The 18,921-nt window shown below is 44.8% G+C and overlaps 1 protein-coding gene across 2 annotated transcripts in view; it reads right to left on the reverse strand.

Moving 5' to 3' along the window:
• Nucleotides 1-546: 546 nt before the first annotated feature.
• LOC112256511 (kinesin-like protein KIF13B) overlaps nt 547-18,921 on the reverse strand; it is an 88,112-nt gene continuing 69,737 nt past the window's right edge. Inside the window, exons 30-40 of one of the 2 annotated variants that reach the window (XM_042325511.1) lie at nt 18,734-18,789; nt 18,403-18,527; nt 17,956-18,231; nt 17,342-17,494; nt 16,965-17,042; nt 16,762-16,812; nt 16,466-16,595; nt 11,234-11,334; nt 6,469-6,531; nt 5,451-6,150; nt 547-5,227 (exon numbers count right to left, since the gene is read on the reverse strand). In XM_042325511.1, the coding sequence (XP_042181445.1) occupies nt 5,019-5,227; nt 5,451-6,150; nt 6,469-6,531; nt 11,234-11,334; nt 16,466-16,595; nt 16,762-16,812; nt 16,965-17,042; nt 17,342-17,494; nt 17,956-18,231; nt 18,403-18,527; nt 18,734-18,789 (1,942 nt within the window). In that variant the 3' untranslated portion in view covers nt 547-5,018. Of the gene's footprint in view, nt 5,228-5,450; nt 6,151-6,468; nt 6,532-11,233; nt 11,368-16,465; nt 16,596-16,761; nt 16,813-16,964; nt 17,043-17,341; nt 17,495-17,955; nt 18,232-18,402; nt 18,528-18,733; nt 18,790-18,921 lie in introns of both variants that reach the window. The other variant, XM_024429820.2, reaches the window with a different exon arrangement.

The raw sequence follows: 18,921 nt of genomic DNA on the forward strand, positions 1-18,921 counted from the left end.
TCTACAAATTAAATTGGTACTGTATACAAAACCAGGTGAAAACATCTTTGCTAAAGGACTGCTACTCAATAATGACCATTAACCTCTGTGGGAGGGGTTTTGCCTTTAAAACTGTGAGGGAACAGCTATTGCCAGTCCTCATTCATACATAATGTGAATACATGAAATAACAAATATTCTAGAAGATGAAATGAATATAAATGATTGAAATCACTGTTGTATCAGATTTGAAATAGTTAAACGAGTCCTGTTATCTTCTATTTCAGAATTTAGTGCCTTTTTTGGACAGTAGACTGTTCTGTAATTAATATGTAGAAATCTATATGCCTTTTGTTGCATTTGTTTGAAAAACATTTTGTTAACTTGTTTATTTTAGTATTGTACCTACTAAAGAATAAAGAAAGATGAACAATGGGTCTGTGTTTTGTGAGCAACTAAAGTCTAGCTCTCAATGTGTATCAATTGGCATCAGGAGCTCAAATTAGCATTCTGCACTTAATGATGGAAGATTAGTCTCGTAAAAAAACCCTGCAGATGATACAAATCTGTAAATCAATTCATTTTTTTTATTCCTTCCTTTACAGGGAGATAATTGTCCAGACAATAAAAAAGAAAATTATAAATGATTATAATAAATGATTATTCTTTGGATTTCAGCAGAGAATTAAATTAATCAAAATCCAAACTTGTGCCCAGATTTTTAAGTCTTTATATATACACATACACCCATTCGCTCCCACAGATATAGTGAAATAATACACTTCATGACAACTGGCAGAACAGAATCAAGATACGCAAATCATTGAGGACTATTATTGATAACTCCAGGACGAGGCACAGACCAGAGCTGGTCTTAGGTCAGTCAGTATGTCTAAAATGGCACCCTATTCTCTATGCACTACAGGAATATAATACTATAGGGTGCCATTTCAGAAGCAACCGTTGTAGAAGAAGAGTTGCACAAACAGTCTGAAGATCCGGCCCAATTCCATTTCTGTCCCTTACCGCTTTAGTGTTGAACACCTGAGCGATGGGAGCTCAGCACAGAAATGGAATGTGGCCGGTGAGAGTTGGGGGTAAAGAAGCTCTACTCTAGTTGATGTCTGTGTTGGGGAAAACAGACAGGTTCCCCATTAGAACCCTCTACTGACATGAGCTTCCATTGGCACATAAGCCAGCGCCCGACTTTGTACAGTGGTAGTTTGTCTGATGTGGTCCACTGCTGGCTATGGACAAGCCACATGTAGTGTGAAGGAACAGTCTAATATTACACAGGTTTCTCCATGGCTGGAGTTTGAGGGTTTCTAGTTATGGAGTCTCGCATTGCCAGACTTGGTAGTCTGGAGAAAGTAGTTAGTTATTAAACCCAGAGAGGGACAGACAGATTGACGTGAAGACTGACTGAAGGCCACGTAAAGGCAGGTGTCATATTGCTCTGAGCCTGTGTTGCCATAGATAGAGATATATAGGATATGTATATATTGGAAAGGAAGATAAACAAATATACTCTTGAAATCCCCCCCGGGCCTTGCTTATTCTTTAAAACACAGAGCATGCCTTCTGTGGAATGATACGGTAACTGTATGGATATATCCTTAATCAAGTATAGACAGTCGATAACGGTCAAACTCAATAGAAAATGTGGTTCTGAGCGCATACAGTCTCACATGATCAAGTAATTAAGTACTTATGACACGTGCTAGTCTGAACTAGGAAACTCCACATCTCGTTAAAGAGCTAACAGTTGGAAATACAAACCGGTAAAAGCTACCGAATAATGAAATGGGTTTGAATCAGAGCTACTTGCGTGTCTCTGACTTCCTGATGAGAAAGAGTATGAGAGAAAGAAAGAGCGAGGCACGGAAATAAAGAACTAGATAAGCCTGAAGTGATCTTAACCACTTTTCGGTCTCTGTGCAAAGAAGCATGGACACGATAAAACTGAGGCCAAATCCATCCGATACACTATGGCTGCGTTTAGACAGGCAGCCGAATTCTGATCTTTTTCATTTTCAGAGCTGATTGGTCAAAAGACCAATTAGTGGGGGAAAAAAAGACTAGAATTGGGCTGCCTGTCTAAACACAACCTACCTGCTCTCACAATCTTCATATAACACACATCTACTGTACGACACACGCACATACCCTCAAACTCAATTCCATTCCTTATATTAGCACAATGATGATCACTCAGTTAAAAGCTTGACACCAACTCAACCATGACAAACAACTTTAGAAAAACACCCTAGCTCTGCTAACAGCAACGTAATGGGTCTGAGCGAATCGGGTAAAGTACTTAAGGCAACCATGACAAATAAAACACTTGCTCATCCCATCTACTGGACTATATCTCCCAACTGGCCAGTCATCGGCCCATTGACAACTCCTCCTTACTCGGTCCCATCTCAAGTGGTGTTTAAGGCTAAAAATCAAGACTATAATCAAGATTAACTCCCGATAAGGACTTATAATACCAATGATCAGATCACTTTACAGTTATATTACAGTTGCTATAGCAGCATCATTCCTCATATAATTACTTGTGCAATCAATGTTTTTCAGTATAATTTAAAAGGCTTAGTCTTTTTCACATGATAAAGGCATATGTCAACCATTACAATATATATCTATATGTCATAGCAAATTTAGACCTTTCTTATTAAAGAAATGGCATAGCGTTGGGGCGACGGAGTATGTCTTACAGATAGATCATTTATGTTGTGACTTCACGCCATGCTTGCTGAATGGACTAGTGTTAAAAGGTATAGTCATAACAAAATGACATTGTTCATAGACTGCTTACAGGGTGATGGAACAAGGTATGACAGCAATCCATGCTTTGGTTTAGTTTCCCTGGCACCGTTTCCACATGTTAGCATTGGTGGCACAAATTCCATTCAAGTCATGGGATTGATAAGAGCGTTTGTTGCGCATCATGTACAAAACATTTTACAAGTGACTTTATTCAGTTTCACAAGCAATTGTAGATACTGATGATTTGGATATGTGCAAAGAATGCTAATATGGGATTAAAGCATGGGTTGTTGTCATGCCTTGTCCATAGACTACAGGGTGAGGAAACCAATGTGTAATGTTGGAATTTGGGTGAAGTATCCCTTTAACACACATTGAGTCCTGTCAGAGCTTGTGACTCAGCTCACTAGGTGAGAGCGCACAGTTTATTTTAATGAAACTTCTGTCTAATGAAAACGATTTACGAGGGATCAATTAAACATAAATTAAAACTCCATAGTGTCCCTCATTACACATCCTTCATCTCTCAACCTGGAATTTGCATTCAAACAAATTTGCTCCTAAAGCTTTGAAACTATATATTTTTTAAATGTAACAAAAAAAATATGCTTCCATTCTTGATTCCCTTCATCTCCCAAAGTCATTGTGTCAGTATGTACATTTCAGACCCCATTACAGACCTGATTCTGAAAATAACAGGTGAACGCATGCGTAGAAGAGATGTTCCCCCAAACACAAATCAAAGACCAGCTTTCATCCAACTTCCGCTCCACACGTTACATGACGTTAAACATTGATACAACGTTACACAACACCAGCAGTACAGTCCAGCACACACACCATACATATATGCCACTGCTACTTCCTCAAACCGTTCTAAAACCATAGGCACCCATTTTTCTAACACAGATCACTAGAGTCACCACCAAACTAGGGATAAACTTCTACTGTGCGAAATCTCCTCCCTATGAGCAAAATATGTATTTTTGACCAATTTTGCACACTGGGCTTCTTCTCATAATGGAACCATCTTTCAACCTACTTCTCCACTTACAATTTAAAACCAGCGCCAATGACTGTTGCAGAAACCACGTCATCATAACAACGATGCTTCACCTTTCAGATTAGCCGAAAACATGCACACACACACACAGTTTTTTTGTCCACTGTACAACATTGCCATGGGTAAATTTGGCCTTTAAGGGCCAAACTTCTAAAACACACACACAGGCGCACCCACATACACGTTCCTGTCCACTCTGCAGTCCCTGAGATCACCTTACACAAGGCATTCTCATCAAAGTTCAACAGAGGGTGAAAATCTAATAAAACCCACTAACAAATATATTACAACGAAAAATAAACTCATCATGAAGGCACATTCTGGAAGAATCGATCATTTCAGATAAATGACTCCACATGTGGGAAACGGATATAGTAACTTTTTAGTAAATTAGTATAAAGGGACAGTTCCATTGAAAAAGAGGGGTGTGTGTAAAATTAACAGTTCCGTTGAAAAAGAGGGGTCGGGGGTTCCAGTCCAAGTCTGGTGGAATAGAGCCTCATTCGTTCAGAAGGATTCTCGAGGTGACCAGTTTGATGACATCAGAAAAAGTTCTCATCATTATGGATCCTGAACCTTGGCCCGAGAAGAAACATTCTCCATTGGTCGCCCCGTGATTCACTTCATACAGACAGCAGCACTCTGTATAGTCACACTTCAGGTGCTGTGGAACCATTCAGGTGCTGTGCCCAATCCATGCCACAGGGGGCGCCACCAGTGCTGCATCCAGATAGGGAGACAGCGCACCAGGAAAAGGTTGAGTAAAAGTCTTCCCTATTGAAATGAATCCAGACAGATCCCTATGGGTGTTTCCCTGTAGTGAGACAGAGGCATGGGCAGTCAAGCCAACACAGGATCAGCCTGTATTCATCAAATGTATTCATAAAGCCCTTTTTATATCAGCAGATGTCACAAAGTGCTGATACAGAAACCCAGCCTAGCATCTCTTGGCCAGGAGAGGGCACAGTACTGATGTAGTGTTGCCAAGCTGTGGGTGGATGGTGGGTAGGGGACAGGGACCGTTGTTACATTAGATGTGGTAGTATTGCATAGTTAGGGGGAAATTGATAGGAGTCTGAGGGAGACGGAGGCTTAGAAACAGGATAAAAAGAATGTGTGGGTTTTCTAGTTGATCCGAGCCAGGAGACAAAGTGGTGTGAGGATTAAAAGTCTCTCCCACCAAGGCCTGTTTCTCTCCAGTTCAACTGCTCCAGGACTTGCGGTTCTCCCCTCTCCTGTTAGTGGACTCTCCCCGTAAAACGGGTTGGTAGCACTCGCCACTGCGGCGATTCTCCAGGTTCCATTTGGTGGAACGGTCCCGTCTGAACACTCGGTCGGGACGCACCAGGACGCCGTAACCAGGGTTACAGCGGAAGTAGTGGTGCCCGCCTACGGAGCCGTCGTTCTTACCTGGAAAGAGGGGAAGGAAGGAGAAAGAGGAGGGAATAAGGGGTTAGACAAGGAAGAGAGTTTGTTTAGTACTTTGAATTTCCTAAACACTGCCTACTTTGATGTGTATGCATGCGGACAAGGACAGGGCCCTCTACGTTTTCAGGTTACTTCCTTAAATTCCATTGCTTATGATGTCATTATGTTAAGTCATGCGATTCCTTTGTGAACAGTAAACACACACCTGAGGGCGAGTCGAGCTCCACCCCGACCCACACGCCCTCTGCGAACTTCGTGTTGCCCACGTAGCGCACCGTCCCGCCCTTATTGGCTCCCACCGACACGCACGCCCCTTCTCTCAGCCAGTCAGGCAACACGAAGTCGCGACCGCCGTCCTCATCGTCCAGGATGATCTCCAACCTCTCCAGACTCCCTTGTCCTCCTCTTCCTCCCTCCTCCTCCCCAAGGACACGCTCCTGCAACGACTTCAGGTCCGACGTGCACACCCTCTGCACTGAGAAGGGCTTGTTGCCTGTCACCACGCTGTTGACGTTGGAGCCGGGACCAGTGGTGGCCATTTTGTTTTCGTACTGAGGAGATGCAGCAGTAACACCGTTCCGGTCAGCTCGCTGCTGCGGATGGGTTCTGGGTAATGTAGTTTCAGGAGCACTACTCCCCTTCAGCCTCACCCCTGCCTCTAGGAGGGTGAGGGAGGAGGATGGACGGAGGGGGGTGGTGGGGTGGTCGCCGCCGGCAGAAACCTCGGACAGGGTTGCCGTGGAAACACTAGTGGAGAAGTAGCCACTGGAAGCCTCGCTGATGGGGCTGAGGGGGTAGTCATGCGGGTCGTGTTGGGAGGACGGAACAGGAGTGGCTTCAGGGGACTCCGACCACCTGTCATTGGTCAGGGCCGGGATCAGGGCTGTCCTCGCTACCATAGCAACCTACGGGGAATTGACGGCAATGGCAATCACACCTCAGACAGGGATTTAAGAATTATTCAACCCAACTCAAGACTGACCGGAGCAAACCATGACATCATACTGCCTGCCTATCGTTACCCCCTTGACCACCACCATCATCATCCTCGTAATGAGATCCTCAGATCCACTAGCTTACTACCAACCATAGCTTCATATTACAGTCAATACCACAGAAATATATGGTCAACACACTGTCTCAGCCTGAAGAGTTGTTGTAAATCTCTAACCAACTCAAACTAGACTGATGTCTAAACTAACTACAACTAGACTGGAACTTACCGGTTCTATCCGGATCCTGCTGTCTTCAGGCCCTGTCGTCTGCATGATGATACGAGGCATGTGCTGCCAGGAAGAGAGAGAGAGAGAGAAACACAACTATGTTCAATGGGAAAGAAGAAACACTTCAATGAAATACATAAGTATTTTTCACATTATACATAACTAAGAGTTTAATATAAAATCCAAAAAGCTCAGCCGATTATATTCGGCTCTTCACAAAAATGGTTTTAATCCATACAGAATATTTGTTTAATCCATTGTGGCATTATCGGTCTTTAAAGCGTGACTAACAAATGCAGCGTTGACAGAAGTGGAACCATGGCATTGCTACATCTTACTGCATTGGCAATACATCTTGTCTATATGGAAATTAAACAGCAAGCTTGGCTGGGCCAGACCAACATAGTGTTCAGCAACTTTAGACTTTATTGTATAGGCTATAGACATGGTATTAAATAAGCAACCCATCAACTACTTTACAGACAAGTGATGTAAGAAAGCACTTCTCTATGTAAACCGCTCATGTTGTTCATCCATTTAGACAATTGTTCCAGCTAAAAAATAAAAATAAATTATTAGAAAGAGATGTACAATTCTTTTCTGTCCAATTGTTTTTATGTTCCTCTACCTCAGGGTTTCCCAAACTTGGTCCTGGTCCTGTCCCCCCTTTGGTGCATGTTTTGTTTTTTTGCCCCAGCACTACACACCTAATTGAAATAATCAAAGCTTGATGATGAGTTGGTTATTTGAATCAGCTGGACACAAAACTAAAATGTGCACCAGGGGGCCAGGACCGAGTTTAGGAAACCCTGCACTACCTTAGAGCACGTGTGTGAAACTCATTCGACGGAAGGGCCGAGTCTCTGAGGGTTTTTGCTTCCCCCTTCACCTGGTTGTCTAGGTTTTAATTGAAAGGACAAGCCAAAAACCAGCAGACACTAGGGCCCCCAATGGAATGAGTTTGACAGCCCTGCCTTAGAGCAATGCTTACGAGGCGCCATTATAACACTAGACAGCTCGAGAAGATGGGGAAAGAACCAAATTCTTGGAGAGATGTAGGGAGTAGTAGTTCGCCTTCTGTGTTAAACCATTCACATTTTGCCTCCATTGAAGCTTACATTTAGATTTTTATTGGGATCGCCATTAGCGACAGCTTGTTTTCCTGGGGTCCGACACCACAAAAAAGACATTACAAACAAAAAAATACTTTCGAATTTACATATATTTAAATACAAGACAAGCAGACTTACATGCAAACATACATTACTGCACATTACACTACATGATCAAAAGTATGTGGACTGCTCTTCAAAAATCTCATTACAAAATCATGGCCATTCATATGGAGTTGGGTCCCCCTTTTGCTGCCATAACAGCCTCCATTCTTCTGGGAAGGCTTTCCACTAGATGTTGGAATATTGCTGCGGGGGACTAGCTTCCATTCAGCCAAGAGAGCATTAGTGAGGTCGGGCACTGATGTTGGGTAATTAGGCCTGGCACAGAATCGTCTAGAATGTCATTGTATGCTGTAGCATTAAGATTTCCCTTCACTGGAACTAACAGACCTAGCCCGACCATGAAAAACAGCCCCAGACCATTATTCCTCATCCACCAAACTTTACAGTTAGCATTATGCATTCGTTCTCCTGGCATCCGCCAAACCCAGATTCATCCGTTGGACTGCCAGATGGTGAAGCATGATTCATCACTGCAGAGAATGCGTTTCCACTGCTCCAGAGTCCAATGGCGGTGAGCTTTACACCACTCAAGCTGACACTTGGCATTGGGCATGGGGATCTTAGGCTTGTGTGCGGCTGCTTGGCCATGGAAACCCATTTCATGAAGCTCCCGATGAATAGTTATTGTGCTGACGTTGCTTCCAGAGGCAGTTTGGAACTCGGTAGTGAGTGTTGCAACCGAGGACAAATTTTTATGCACTACGCATTTCAGAAAATCAAATACAATTTTATTTGTCACATGCGCCAAATATAACAGGTCTAAAACCAATGGATCGGTCAAGGTATGGACTAAATGGTAATACTGGTAATTTCAAATCATGGCAGGAAAGATGATTGGGACAAAGCCATAGACTTCTATAAGCTTTCCTTATACCTTACATTGAAATGCAGCACTTGACGGTCCCGCGTTCTGTGAGCTTGTGAGGCCTACCACTTCACGGCTGAGCCGATGTTGCTCCTAGACATTTCCACTTCACAATAACAACACTTACAGTTGACCGGGGCAGCAGGGCAGACATTTGACAAACTGACTTGTTGGAAAGGTGGCATTCTTTCATAGGATGCCACGTTGAAAGTCACTGAGCTCTTCATTAAGGCCATTCCAATGTTTGTCTATGGAGATTGCATGGCTGTTTGCTCAATATTATACACCTGTCAGCAACGGTGTGGCAGAAATAGCAGAATCCACTAATTTGAAGGGGTGTCCACATACTTTTGTACATAAAGTGTACATACGCCTTAAAGACATGCTCCGGTACTTTGACAACTAGTATGTTTCAAATTTCCCGCTTAGGGCTGGATGTGTCAATGTGTACTTCATACATCCATAATCTGAGTAGAATTACTGTTTTACCTCAATTACCTACGAAATCTCTAGTTTGAAAGACTGTTTTCTCGAAGCTGTGCTGCGCCATTTTCCCTACATTCCCCCCCAAGTGGGCCATTTCATGTTCCAGCCAATGATATTCAACCCCTCGCCAATTGAGTGACAGGTAGCAAGAAATACACAGCAGAGCCAGAGAGAGAGAGCAATGACAGGGTGCACACATCTGCACATATGTGATGTAGTACGCAATTTTCGGGGACCACTTTCACAACTACTGGCTCTGAGGTTTTAGCATTTTTGAAAACATGTAACTGCCATTTCTTACAATCTAGTGCAAAAAAAAATACTCTATTAGGGTGTGGTGCCTGTTCTTAAATGATAACAAATAAAGTATTTTTTATTTTTGGCACAGCCAGTCCACATGGTAAGAAGCCTGGATTATGGCTCTATATAACATGTTGCCTTGAGACCCCTGGTGGCATGTCTGGTGGGGTAAGTATGTCTGTCAGAGCTATATACAGACAATTTGGTATCTTCAACACAATTTTTCACACAAGAATTGATGCAGTCAATCTCTCCTCTACTTTGAGCCAAGAGAGACTGACATTGAAAGGCAAGATGTGCTGCTCTGTTCTGGGCCAGCTGTAGCTTTTCAATGTCATTCTTTGCAGCACTGGACCAAATCACTGGGCAGAAGTCAAGATTAGATAACACTTGAGCTGGCAGGACTTCTTTGGTCAACTGAGGTGTTAAAAATGCTGAAAATATTTTAATCACAGACAGTCCTCTCCCCATCTTTACAACAATTTAATCAATATGCCTTGACCATGACAATTTACAAATGTACAGTGAAACCAAGAAGTGTATTCTCTTCAACAGCCACGTCACTAATTACAAGATTCAGCTCTAGAACTTAGGGAATGATTTGTACCAAATACAATGCTTTTAGTTTCAGATATGTTTAGGACTAGTTTATTACTACCCACCCATTCCAAAACTGACTGCAACACCTTGTTTAATGCTAGGGGTGGGTCATTAGTAAAAATAGAGAACAGTAAAGGGCCAAGAAAGCTGCCTTGCGGAATACCACACTTTACAGAAGCTTCCATTGAAAAAAACCCCACTGTGTTCTATTGGATAGATAGCTCTCAACCAAGGATATAAAGCCATAACACAGAAATGTTTTCAATAACAGATTATGGTCAATAATATGAAAGGCTGCACTGAAGTCTTTTTTCAGCCATTTGTGTCAGTGCAGTGCATGTTTAGTGCTCTTCTCTATAAGCATACTGAAAGTCTGTTGTTAATTTGTTCACAGAGACATAGCATTGTATCTGGTCAAACAGCTTTTTTTTCAAGAGTTTGTTTAGAGCTGATTGGTAGGCTGTTAGAAGCCATTGTATCACAGTGCAATAATGACCATAATCCCAATAGACAGCTCCAGATCGCTCTATCCCCAGCTTCACCACCCCAGGTGTGCCCGTACCCCACTGTGTAAAACAACTCTAAATCACAAGTGGCAGGTGGGAATCATTTCAGCGCTGCAGTGTATCGAACAGTGTCTCTCTGAGAGTAGCTCGTCTTATAACCTGTAACACAAGAGTGTGTTTTGTCAGCTCTGCTGGAAGCTGAACGTAACATTCACTATTTTAGACACAATTTCCTCCGAATGCTCTAAAAACCATCTCCACTTTACTCCATTCCACTCAAATGCAGAAATTGATAGGCCTTATTGTGATAGCAGTACCTGGTAAAATGCCTGATGGATGAATTGAGCAAATCATCATGTCATATTATGGGGAGAGAAAAAAAAAGGAAAAATAGGCTACATTGAAAAGAAGGCATGGATTTCAGCACTCATTTGGGAGTCAGAGGATGAGGAGACTGAACTACAGTGGAGTATAGACCCACATCAACCATACATTTTCTCTGGGCTCACAGTTTACTGATTGGTGTTGTGGCTAGAAACATGGTTTGGTTTATTTGGGGGAATCCCAGAAAATGGGAAAGGCTTCAGTGGGGTTACAACAGGGTTTCCCAAACACGGTCATACCCCCCCCACACCACCTGGGTGCACGTTATACCAAATAACCTACTCGTCATGCTTTGATGATTTGAATCAGCTGTGGGGGGTGACCATTGGTGATAGTTCAAATGTCACTTGGTTACCTAAGGTCAGTGGGGTGTGTGTGAGCCCTACCTGTAGAGAGTGGGGCGAGGGGCGCAGTGGCTCCTTCTTGTCCTCGCGGGCAGGGAACAGGGACTTGAGTAGCTTGGGCATCTGCGGCACCAGGGCTTTGACTGAAAGATAAGAGGCAGCAAGCCCTGAACGACCTGAGGGGAGAACCGGTGAGGGAGGAGGAAAAAAGAGGGTGAGGGGCAGGAAGAAAAGATAGGGGAGGAGAAGAAAGGGAGGAGCAGGAGCAAAAGAGCAAGGGCAAGAGAAGGTTTGGAAGGTGGGGGAGGTACGAGAGATTAAGACAGGAAGTTGAAAAGCAAGCCCAGGAAATTACAAAAAAAATAAAACGTGGCTGGACCAGGTCAGAGAGATGACAAAAAATAAATGAAAATAATTGAACATAATAAAATAAAGATGATTTTACCACGTACTAAATCAAATCAAATTTTATTTGTCACATACACATGGTTAGCAGATGTTAATGCGAGTGTAGCGAAATGCTTGTGCTTCTAGTTCCGACAATGCAGTAATAACGAACAAGTAATCTAACTAACAATTCCAAAAAAACTACTGTCTTATACACAGTGTAAGGGGATAAAGAATATGTACATAAGGATATATGAATGAGTGATGGTACAGAGCAGCATAGGCAAGATACAGTAGATGATATCGAGTACAGTATATACATATGAGATGAGTATGTAAACCAAGTGGCATAGTTAAAGTGGCTAGTGATACATGTATTACATAAGGATGCAGTCGATGATATAGAGTACAGTATCTACGTATGCATATGAGATGAATAATGTAGGGTAAGTAACATTATATAAGGTAGCATTGTTTAAAGTGGCTAGTGATATATTTACATCATTTCCCATCAATTCCCATGATTAAAGTGGCTGGAGTAGAGTCAGTGTCATTGACAGTGTGTTGGCAGTAGCCACTCAATGTTAGTGGTGGCTGTTTAACAGTCTGATGGCCTTGAGATAGAAGCTGTTTTTCAGTCTCTCGGTCCCAGCTTTGATGCACCTGTACTGACCTCGCCTTCTGGATGACAGCGGGGTGAACAGGCAGTGGCTCGGGTGGTTGATGTCCTTGATGATCTTTATGGCCTTCCTGTAGCATCGGGTGGTGTAGGTGTCCTGGAGGGCAGGTAGTTTGCCCCCGGTGATGCGTTGTGCAGACCTCACTACCCTCTGGAGAGCCTTACGGTTGAGGGCGGTGCAGTTGCCATACCAGGCGGTGATACAGCCCGCCAGGATGCTCTCGATTGTGCATCTGTAGAAGTTTGTGAGTGCTTTTGGTGACAAGCCAAATTTCTTCAGCCTCCTGAGGTTGAAGAGGCGCTGCTGCGCCTTCCTCACGATGCTGTCTGTGTGAGTGGACCAATTCAGTTTGTCTGTGATGTGTATGCCGAGGAACTTAAAACTTGCTACCCTCTCCACTACTGTCCCATCGATGTGGATGGGGGTGTTCCCTCTGCTGTTTCCTGAAGTCCACAATCATCTCCTTAGTTTTGTTGACGTTGAGTGTGAGGTTATTTTCCTGACACCACACTCCGAGGGCCCTCACCTCCTCCCTGTAGGCCGTCTCGTCGTTGTTGGTAATCAAGCCTACCACTGTTGTGTCGTCCGCAAACTTGATGATTGAGTTGGAGGCGTGCGTGGCCACGCAGTCGTGGGTGAACAGGGAGTACAGGAGAGGGCTCAGAACGCACCCTTGTGGGGCCCCAGTGTTGAGGATCAGCGGGGAGGAGATGTTGTTGCCTACCCTCACCACCTGGGGCGACCCGTCAGGAAGTCCAGTACCCAGTTGCACAGGGCGGGGTCGAGACCCAGGGTCTCGAGCTTGATGACGAGCTTGGAGGGTACTATGGTGTTGAATGCCGAGCTGTAGTCGATGAACAGCATTCTCACATAGGTATTCCTCTTGTCCAGATGGGTTAGGGCAGTGTGCAGTGTGGTTGAGATTGCATCGTCTGTGGACCTATTTGGGCGGTAAGCAAATTGGAGTGGGTCAAGGGTGTCAGGTAGGGTGGAGGTGATATGGTCCTTGACTAGTCTCTCAAAGCACTTCATGATGACGGATGTGAGTGCTACGGGCGGTAGTCGTTTAGCTCAGTTACCTTAGCTTTCTTGGGAACAGGAACAATGGTGGCCCTCTTGAAGCATGTGGGAACAGCAGACTGGTATAGGGATTGGTTGAATATGTCCGTAAACACACCGGCCAGCTGGTCTGCGCATGCTCTGAGGGCGCGGCTGGGGATGCCGTCTGGGCCTGCAGCCTTGCGAGGGTTAACACGTTTAAATGTCTTACTCACTTCGGCTGCAGTGAATGAGAGACCGCATGTTTTCGTTGCAGGCCGTGTCAGTGGCACTGTATTGTCCTCAAAGCGGGCAAAAAGTTATTTAGTCTGCCTGGGAGCAAGACATCCTGGTCCGTGACTGGGCTGGGTTTCTTCCTGTAGTCCGTGATTGACTGTAGACCCTGCCACATGCCTCTTGTGTCTGAGCCGTTGAATTGAGATTCTACTTTGTCTTTGTACTGGCGCTTAGCTTGTTTGATAGCCTTGCGGAGGGAATAGCTGCACTGTTTGTATTCAGTCATGTTACCAGACACCTTGCCCTGATTAAAAGCAGTGGTTCGCGCCTTCAGTTCCACACAAATGCTGCCATCAATCCACGGTTTCTGGTTAGGGAATGTTTTAATCGTTGCTATGGGAACGACATCTTCAACGCACGTTCTAATGAACTCGCACACCGAATCAGCGTATTCGTCAATGTTGTTGTCTGACGCAATACGAAACATCTCCCAGTCCACGTGATGGAAGCAGTCTTGGAGTGTGGAGTCAGCTTGGTCGGACCAGCGTTGGACAGACCTCAGCGTGGGAGCTTCTTGTTTTAGTTTCTGTCTGTAGGCAGGGATCAACAAAATGGAGTCGTGGTCAGCTTTTCCGAAAGGGGGCGGGGCAGGGCCTTATATGCGTCGCGGAAGTTAGAGTAACAATGATCCAGGGTCTTTCCACCCCTGGTTGCGCAATCGATATGCTGGGATAAAATTTAGGGAGTCTTGTTTTCAGATTAGCCTTGTTAAAATCCCCAGCTACAATGAATGCAGCCTCCGGATAAATCGTTTCCAGTTTGCAGAGAGTTAAATAAAGTTCGTTCAGAGCCATCGATGTGTCTGCTTGGGGGGGATATATACGGCTGTGATTATAATCGAAGAGAATTCTCTTGGTAGATAATGCGGTCTACATTTGATTGTGAGGAATTCTAAATCAGGTGAACAGAAGGATTTGAGTTCCTGTATGTTTCTTTCATCACACCATGTCACGTTGGCCATAAGGCATACGCCCCCGCCCCTCTTACCAGAAAGATGTTCGTTTCTGTCGGCGCGATGCGTGGAGAAACCCGCTGGCTGCACCGCTTCGGATTGCGTCTCTCCAGTTAGCCATGTTTCCGTGAAGCAAAGAACGTTACAGTCTCTGATGTCCCTCTGGAATGCTACCCTTGCTCGGATTTCATCAACCTTGTTGTCAAGAGACTGGACATTGGCAAGAAGAATGCTAGGGAGTGGTGCACGATGTGCCCGTCTCCGGAGTCTGACCAGAAGACCGCTTCGTTTCCCTCTTTTTCTGAGTCGTTTTTTTGGGTCGCTGCATGTAATCCACTCCGTTACACTGGTTGTAAGGCAGAACACAGGATCCGCATCGCGAAAAACATATTCTTGGTCGTACTGATGGTGAGTTGACGCTGATCTTATATTCAGTAGTTCTTCTCGGCTGTATGTAATGAAACCTAAGATGACCTGGGGTACTAGTGTAAGAAATAACACGTAAAAAAACAAAAAACTGCATAGTTTCCTAGACGCGAAGCGAGGCGGCCATCTCTGTCGGCGCCGGAAGTACAAATAATCATGAAGATTGCAAATTAATCTGAATGATTAGTTCTCATTGGCCACACAGCCATTAAAATGACATCGCTGAGAGTGAAATCAAACAAAGAAAAACAAACAGAAAATGGTACTACTGTATGTAACACAGGTACACGCACACACCAGGGTTTCTGTTAGGAAAATGTGGCGCTGGACAACGTCACCGGGAAGATTTGAATTCACCGGCCATTTGAGAAATTTATCGGACTCATATGCATTGGGTGTGTAGCCCATTAGGGCAGGTAGGCAACAATTTCAAAAGATTTTTCTGAATTACAGTTCATATTAGGGAAATCAGTCAATTTATGTAAATTTATTAGGCCCTAATCTATGGATTTCCCATGACTGGGCAGGGGCACAGCCATGGGTGGCCCTGTGAGGGCGTAGTCCCACCCACTTAGGAGCAGAGCATGTGAGCGGAGTTGAGCAGTTGGAAATCCTTCTCATCGCTCATGGAGCGCTCCGGCAAAAAAAACTCCGATCACAGGGGAAAAAACTGCCGCTCCAAATTCGCTCTATCCATTAAAATCACAATTTAACCAACACCCATCTATTTTTGTGACTACTTGGACCTTCCATTTGGTTTCGAAGTATTGAAACCAAACCATATGGATTTGGATGAAAATGATTGGAATAAACATGAAGAGGTGAATGTAAGAAGTGTACATAATTTCAAATAAGCTACATGTCATATTAAACAGCATATAAGCACTCTAAATAGGTCAGGAGCCAGACAGGGAGCCTAATTAATTATTTAGGCTATATTATTTCAAGCCATCCAATATATACATTGTGAAGCATTTGCGAGTGCGACAAAACAGGCTGGTAGGGACATAAAGCTCTCAGCATTTAAACAACATTCAGTTGTATTAAATCATTACAGTCTGTAAATTGCGCATATAGTCTGTGACTTACTTAGAATTAAATACAAATTAACGAAAAATGACTTTGTGCCTTTGAATTAATTTTTAGAAACACGAGTTTGGCCAGTCTGTGGTTTCAGACTCATGCGATGGTCGCCTGGATCCGGCCAGCAGTGGAGAATATCCGCTCCACGTTTGCAGAGCCACTGCATTACCGATTCAGAGAAACCCTGGCACGAACACACGCACGAATTAAAACACAGGACAGAGATGGAATCACACCAGAGGTCTACTGCGCAGAAAAGAGAAGGATGACAGGAGAACAGAGAGAGTGAATGTCAAGACTGAGGTAGAGTCAGCCAGTTAACAGAGCAGTCTCAGGGGGAGAAAGACTGAGAGGAGAGGGGCGAGAGGGGAGGGTAGAGCAGTGGTGTAGAGGGAGGAGTCAGGGCCTTACCTTGGTCTGAGTCCTGGCTCTGGTTCTGTGGGGGCATGGTGGGTGGGGAGGAGGAGGGCGAGGGGCGAGGCAGAGTCCGGCTGAACTGGGGCGAGGTGATGAAGATGTCCTGCTGGCTTTCCCAGCGACTCTGGAGGAGAGAAGTGAGAAAAGAACAGCAGAGAGAGAGCGAGAGAACGGGCGGAAGGGGGAGAGAGAATTAAAAGATGTGGGGATTGATCCATGTAATTTAGGCTCTGTATTTGTTCAGTTTGAACACTAATAGTTGTATAGCTTCAACAGGGTTGTATAATCACCTTGTTTTCCAGATTGCAGGTAGAGGACAGGTCCTGTCTGCTGCCAGAGAGCTGAACAAGAGAAAGGAAGGAAGGAAGGAAGGAAGGAAAAAGAAAATGTAATTAGGCAGACCTCTGCTGCCTAAACCTATTAAATAAATAAATATACCAAGGACCCAGTACCCCAACAGACATGACTTTTGTAGAGAGAATGTGCCATTTACCCTGTGTACACTGGGGGAGCTGAGACTGCGTCTGTTGCCTTTCCCTTTGCCTGCCAAGTGCTCCTTCACCGCCACCTCCTATACACACACACACGATTAAACACAGTCAAAACCAGGAACATGCCATAGCAGCAACCGTACTGAATTGTCCTGCGATGGACCAACAGAAATGTTAAGTGTTATGTAGATGGTCCTAGTGTGTAGTAGGGATGGGCTCGAGTACTCCATTCAAGGTTTCTATTGGTTTAATAGTAATTGAATACAAGTACTTGAAATGTTTGCAACTATTTAGCAGGTTAAACTTATAAACACTGAAAAAAATGTCAAACTCAACCCAGACATTGAACACAGTCCATCCTCAGTGTGTAAGTGTGTACCTGTCGTAGTCGGTCCAGAGTGAGGATGTTCTCCACAGCCAGGACACTGCGGAGGTATTTCTCGATGGCCGCCTCATTGTCGGCCGACTTGGGGTTCTCGGCGCTGGCAGCTAGACGAGCCAACATCTCCCTGTCCTCTGAACCCTGTGCGTCCTGAGAGAGATGGGAGAGAGAGACCTGGGAGAGTTAGTAGAGCTGCCAAAAAGACGCAGGATCTCAATTGCTAAAATATCTGTCCCCTCCTAATCTCCTCCCCTTCATCGGCACTGGTCAGCTCAGTTGGTAGAGCATGGTGCTTGCAACACCAGGAGCGTGGGTTCCATTCCCGGGACCACCCCTTCGTAAGATGTACGCACACATGACTAAGACGCTTTGGACAAAAGCGAAATGGTATAGATTGTTATTATACTGTATTAAAATACATTACTTGACAGAGGAAAACAATATGGTGGAAGCCAAGGGCATCATTAGGTTGGCTCCGTGCAATGAAGGAGAATGCGAGGAGAGGACAGATTTTTAAACAGCTGAGAGCTATAGTGATTGTAGTAAGTTTGTACAAAAAAAGAGCCATGGTAACTGACTAGAAATCACAACATTTCCTGTGTATGGCTCACCCCGGGGATGTTGGAGACCACCTCGAAGGTGACCCCGCAGCCGGGGATGGTGGAGCGCGTGGACATCCTCTTCAGGAGGTTCTGGGCGAAGCCCTGTCTGCCCGGGTTCAGGTTGACACAGATCCGTTTCCTCAGCACCAGTTGCATGTCGGCCGGGTGGCTGAGCTGCACCACGCAACGTACCGTCAGATACACCCTCTGCTCTGGCCACGCTCCGCCGCGGCTCAGCTGGGGACACTCGTGCACTGTGGAGTCCCATGACGCCTCAGCTTTTACCTAGTGGAGAGGGGATGGGGAGGAGCAGAGTTGTGTTCATTAGGGATCATATGGAAGAGAGCCCACAAACAGAGAGTGATTACTTGGACTTTCCCAATGAAAAACGCTTTTGGTTTTCCATTGCAAAAAAATCAATACGGTGTGCCCTAATGAATAGGACCTGGTGCCTACCTCTCCATCATAGTGTTTGACGATCTGCAGGTCGAAGAAGTCGTCCTCATCCTCTCCGCTCAGACTGGCGTCCCAACCGCCTGCCTCCGGGACCTCCAATGCCTCCTGGGAACTGAAATCATCCGCTGGAGAGAGCGAGGGGGAGAGCGAGGGGGGAGAGCAAGGGGGGGAGAGAGCAAGAGGGAGAGAGTGATAAAAAAGAGGGTAAGAGAAAGACATGCGGTGCTAGATGAATGAAAGTAGGGGAGTGTTTTCAATGATTGACGTAATGTTACTCTAGAACAGTCAGAAGAGAGAGAACGAAGAAAATAAGAGTAGAGAAAGAACTTACCACTAAGGTCCAGGAAAAGCACAGGGGTGTGGGTCTCCATTCCAGGTAGGGGGACCCTGGAGAAACAAAGAAACATGACCAAAGACACTTGTTGAATAATATGGACATTTCCCATAGGAAAACTGTTTGAACCGTCTACATCTATATCCATCTCTCTTGCAAACACGCACACACACACACACACACAC

Source organism: Oncorhynchus tshawytscha, linkage group LG08 (genome assembly GCF_018296145.1).
Source record: "Oncorhynchus tshawytscha isolate Ot180627B linkage group LG08, Otsh_v2.0, whole genome shotgun sequence".
Lineage (NCBI taxonomy): Eukaryota > Metazoa > Chordata > Actinopteri > Salmoniformes > Salmonidae > Oncorhynchus > Oncorhynchus tshawytscha.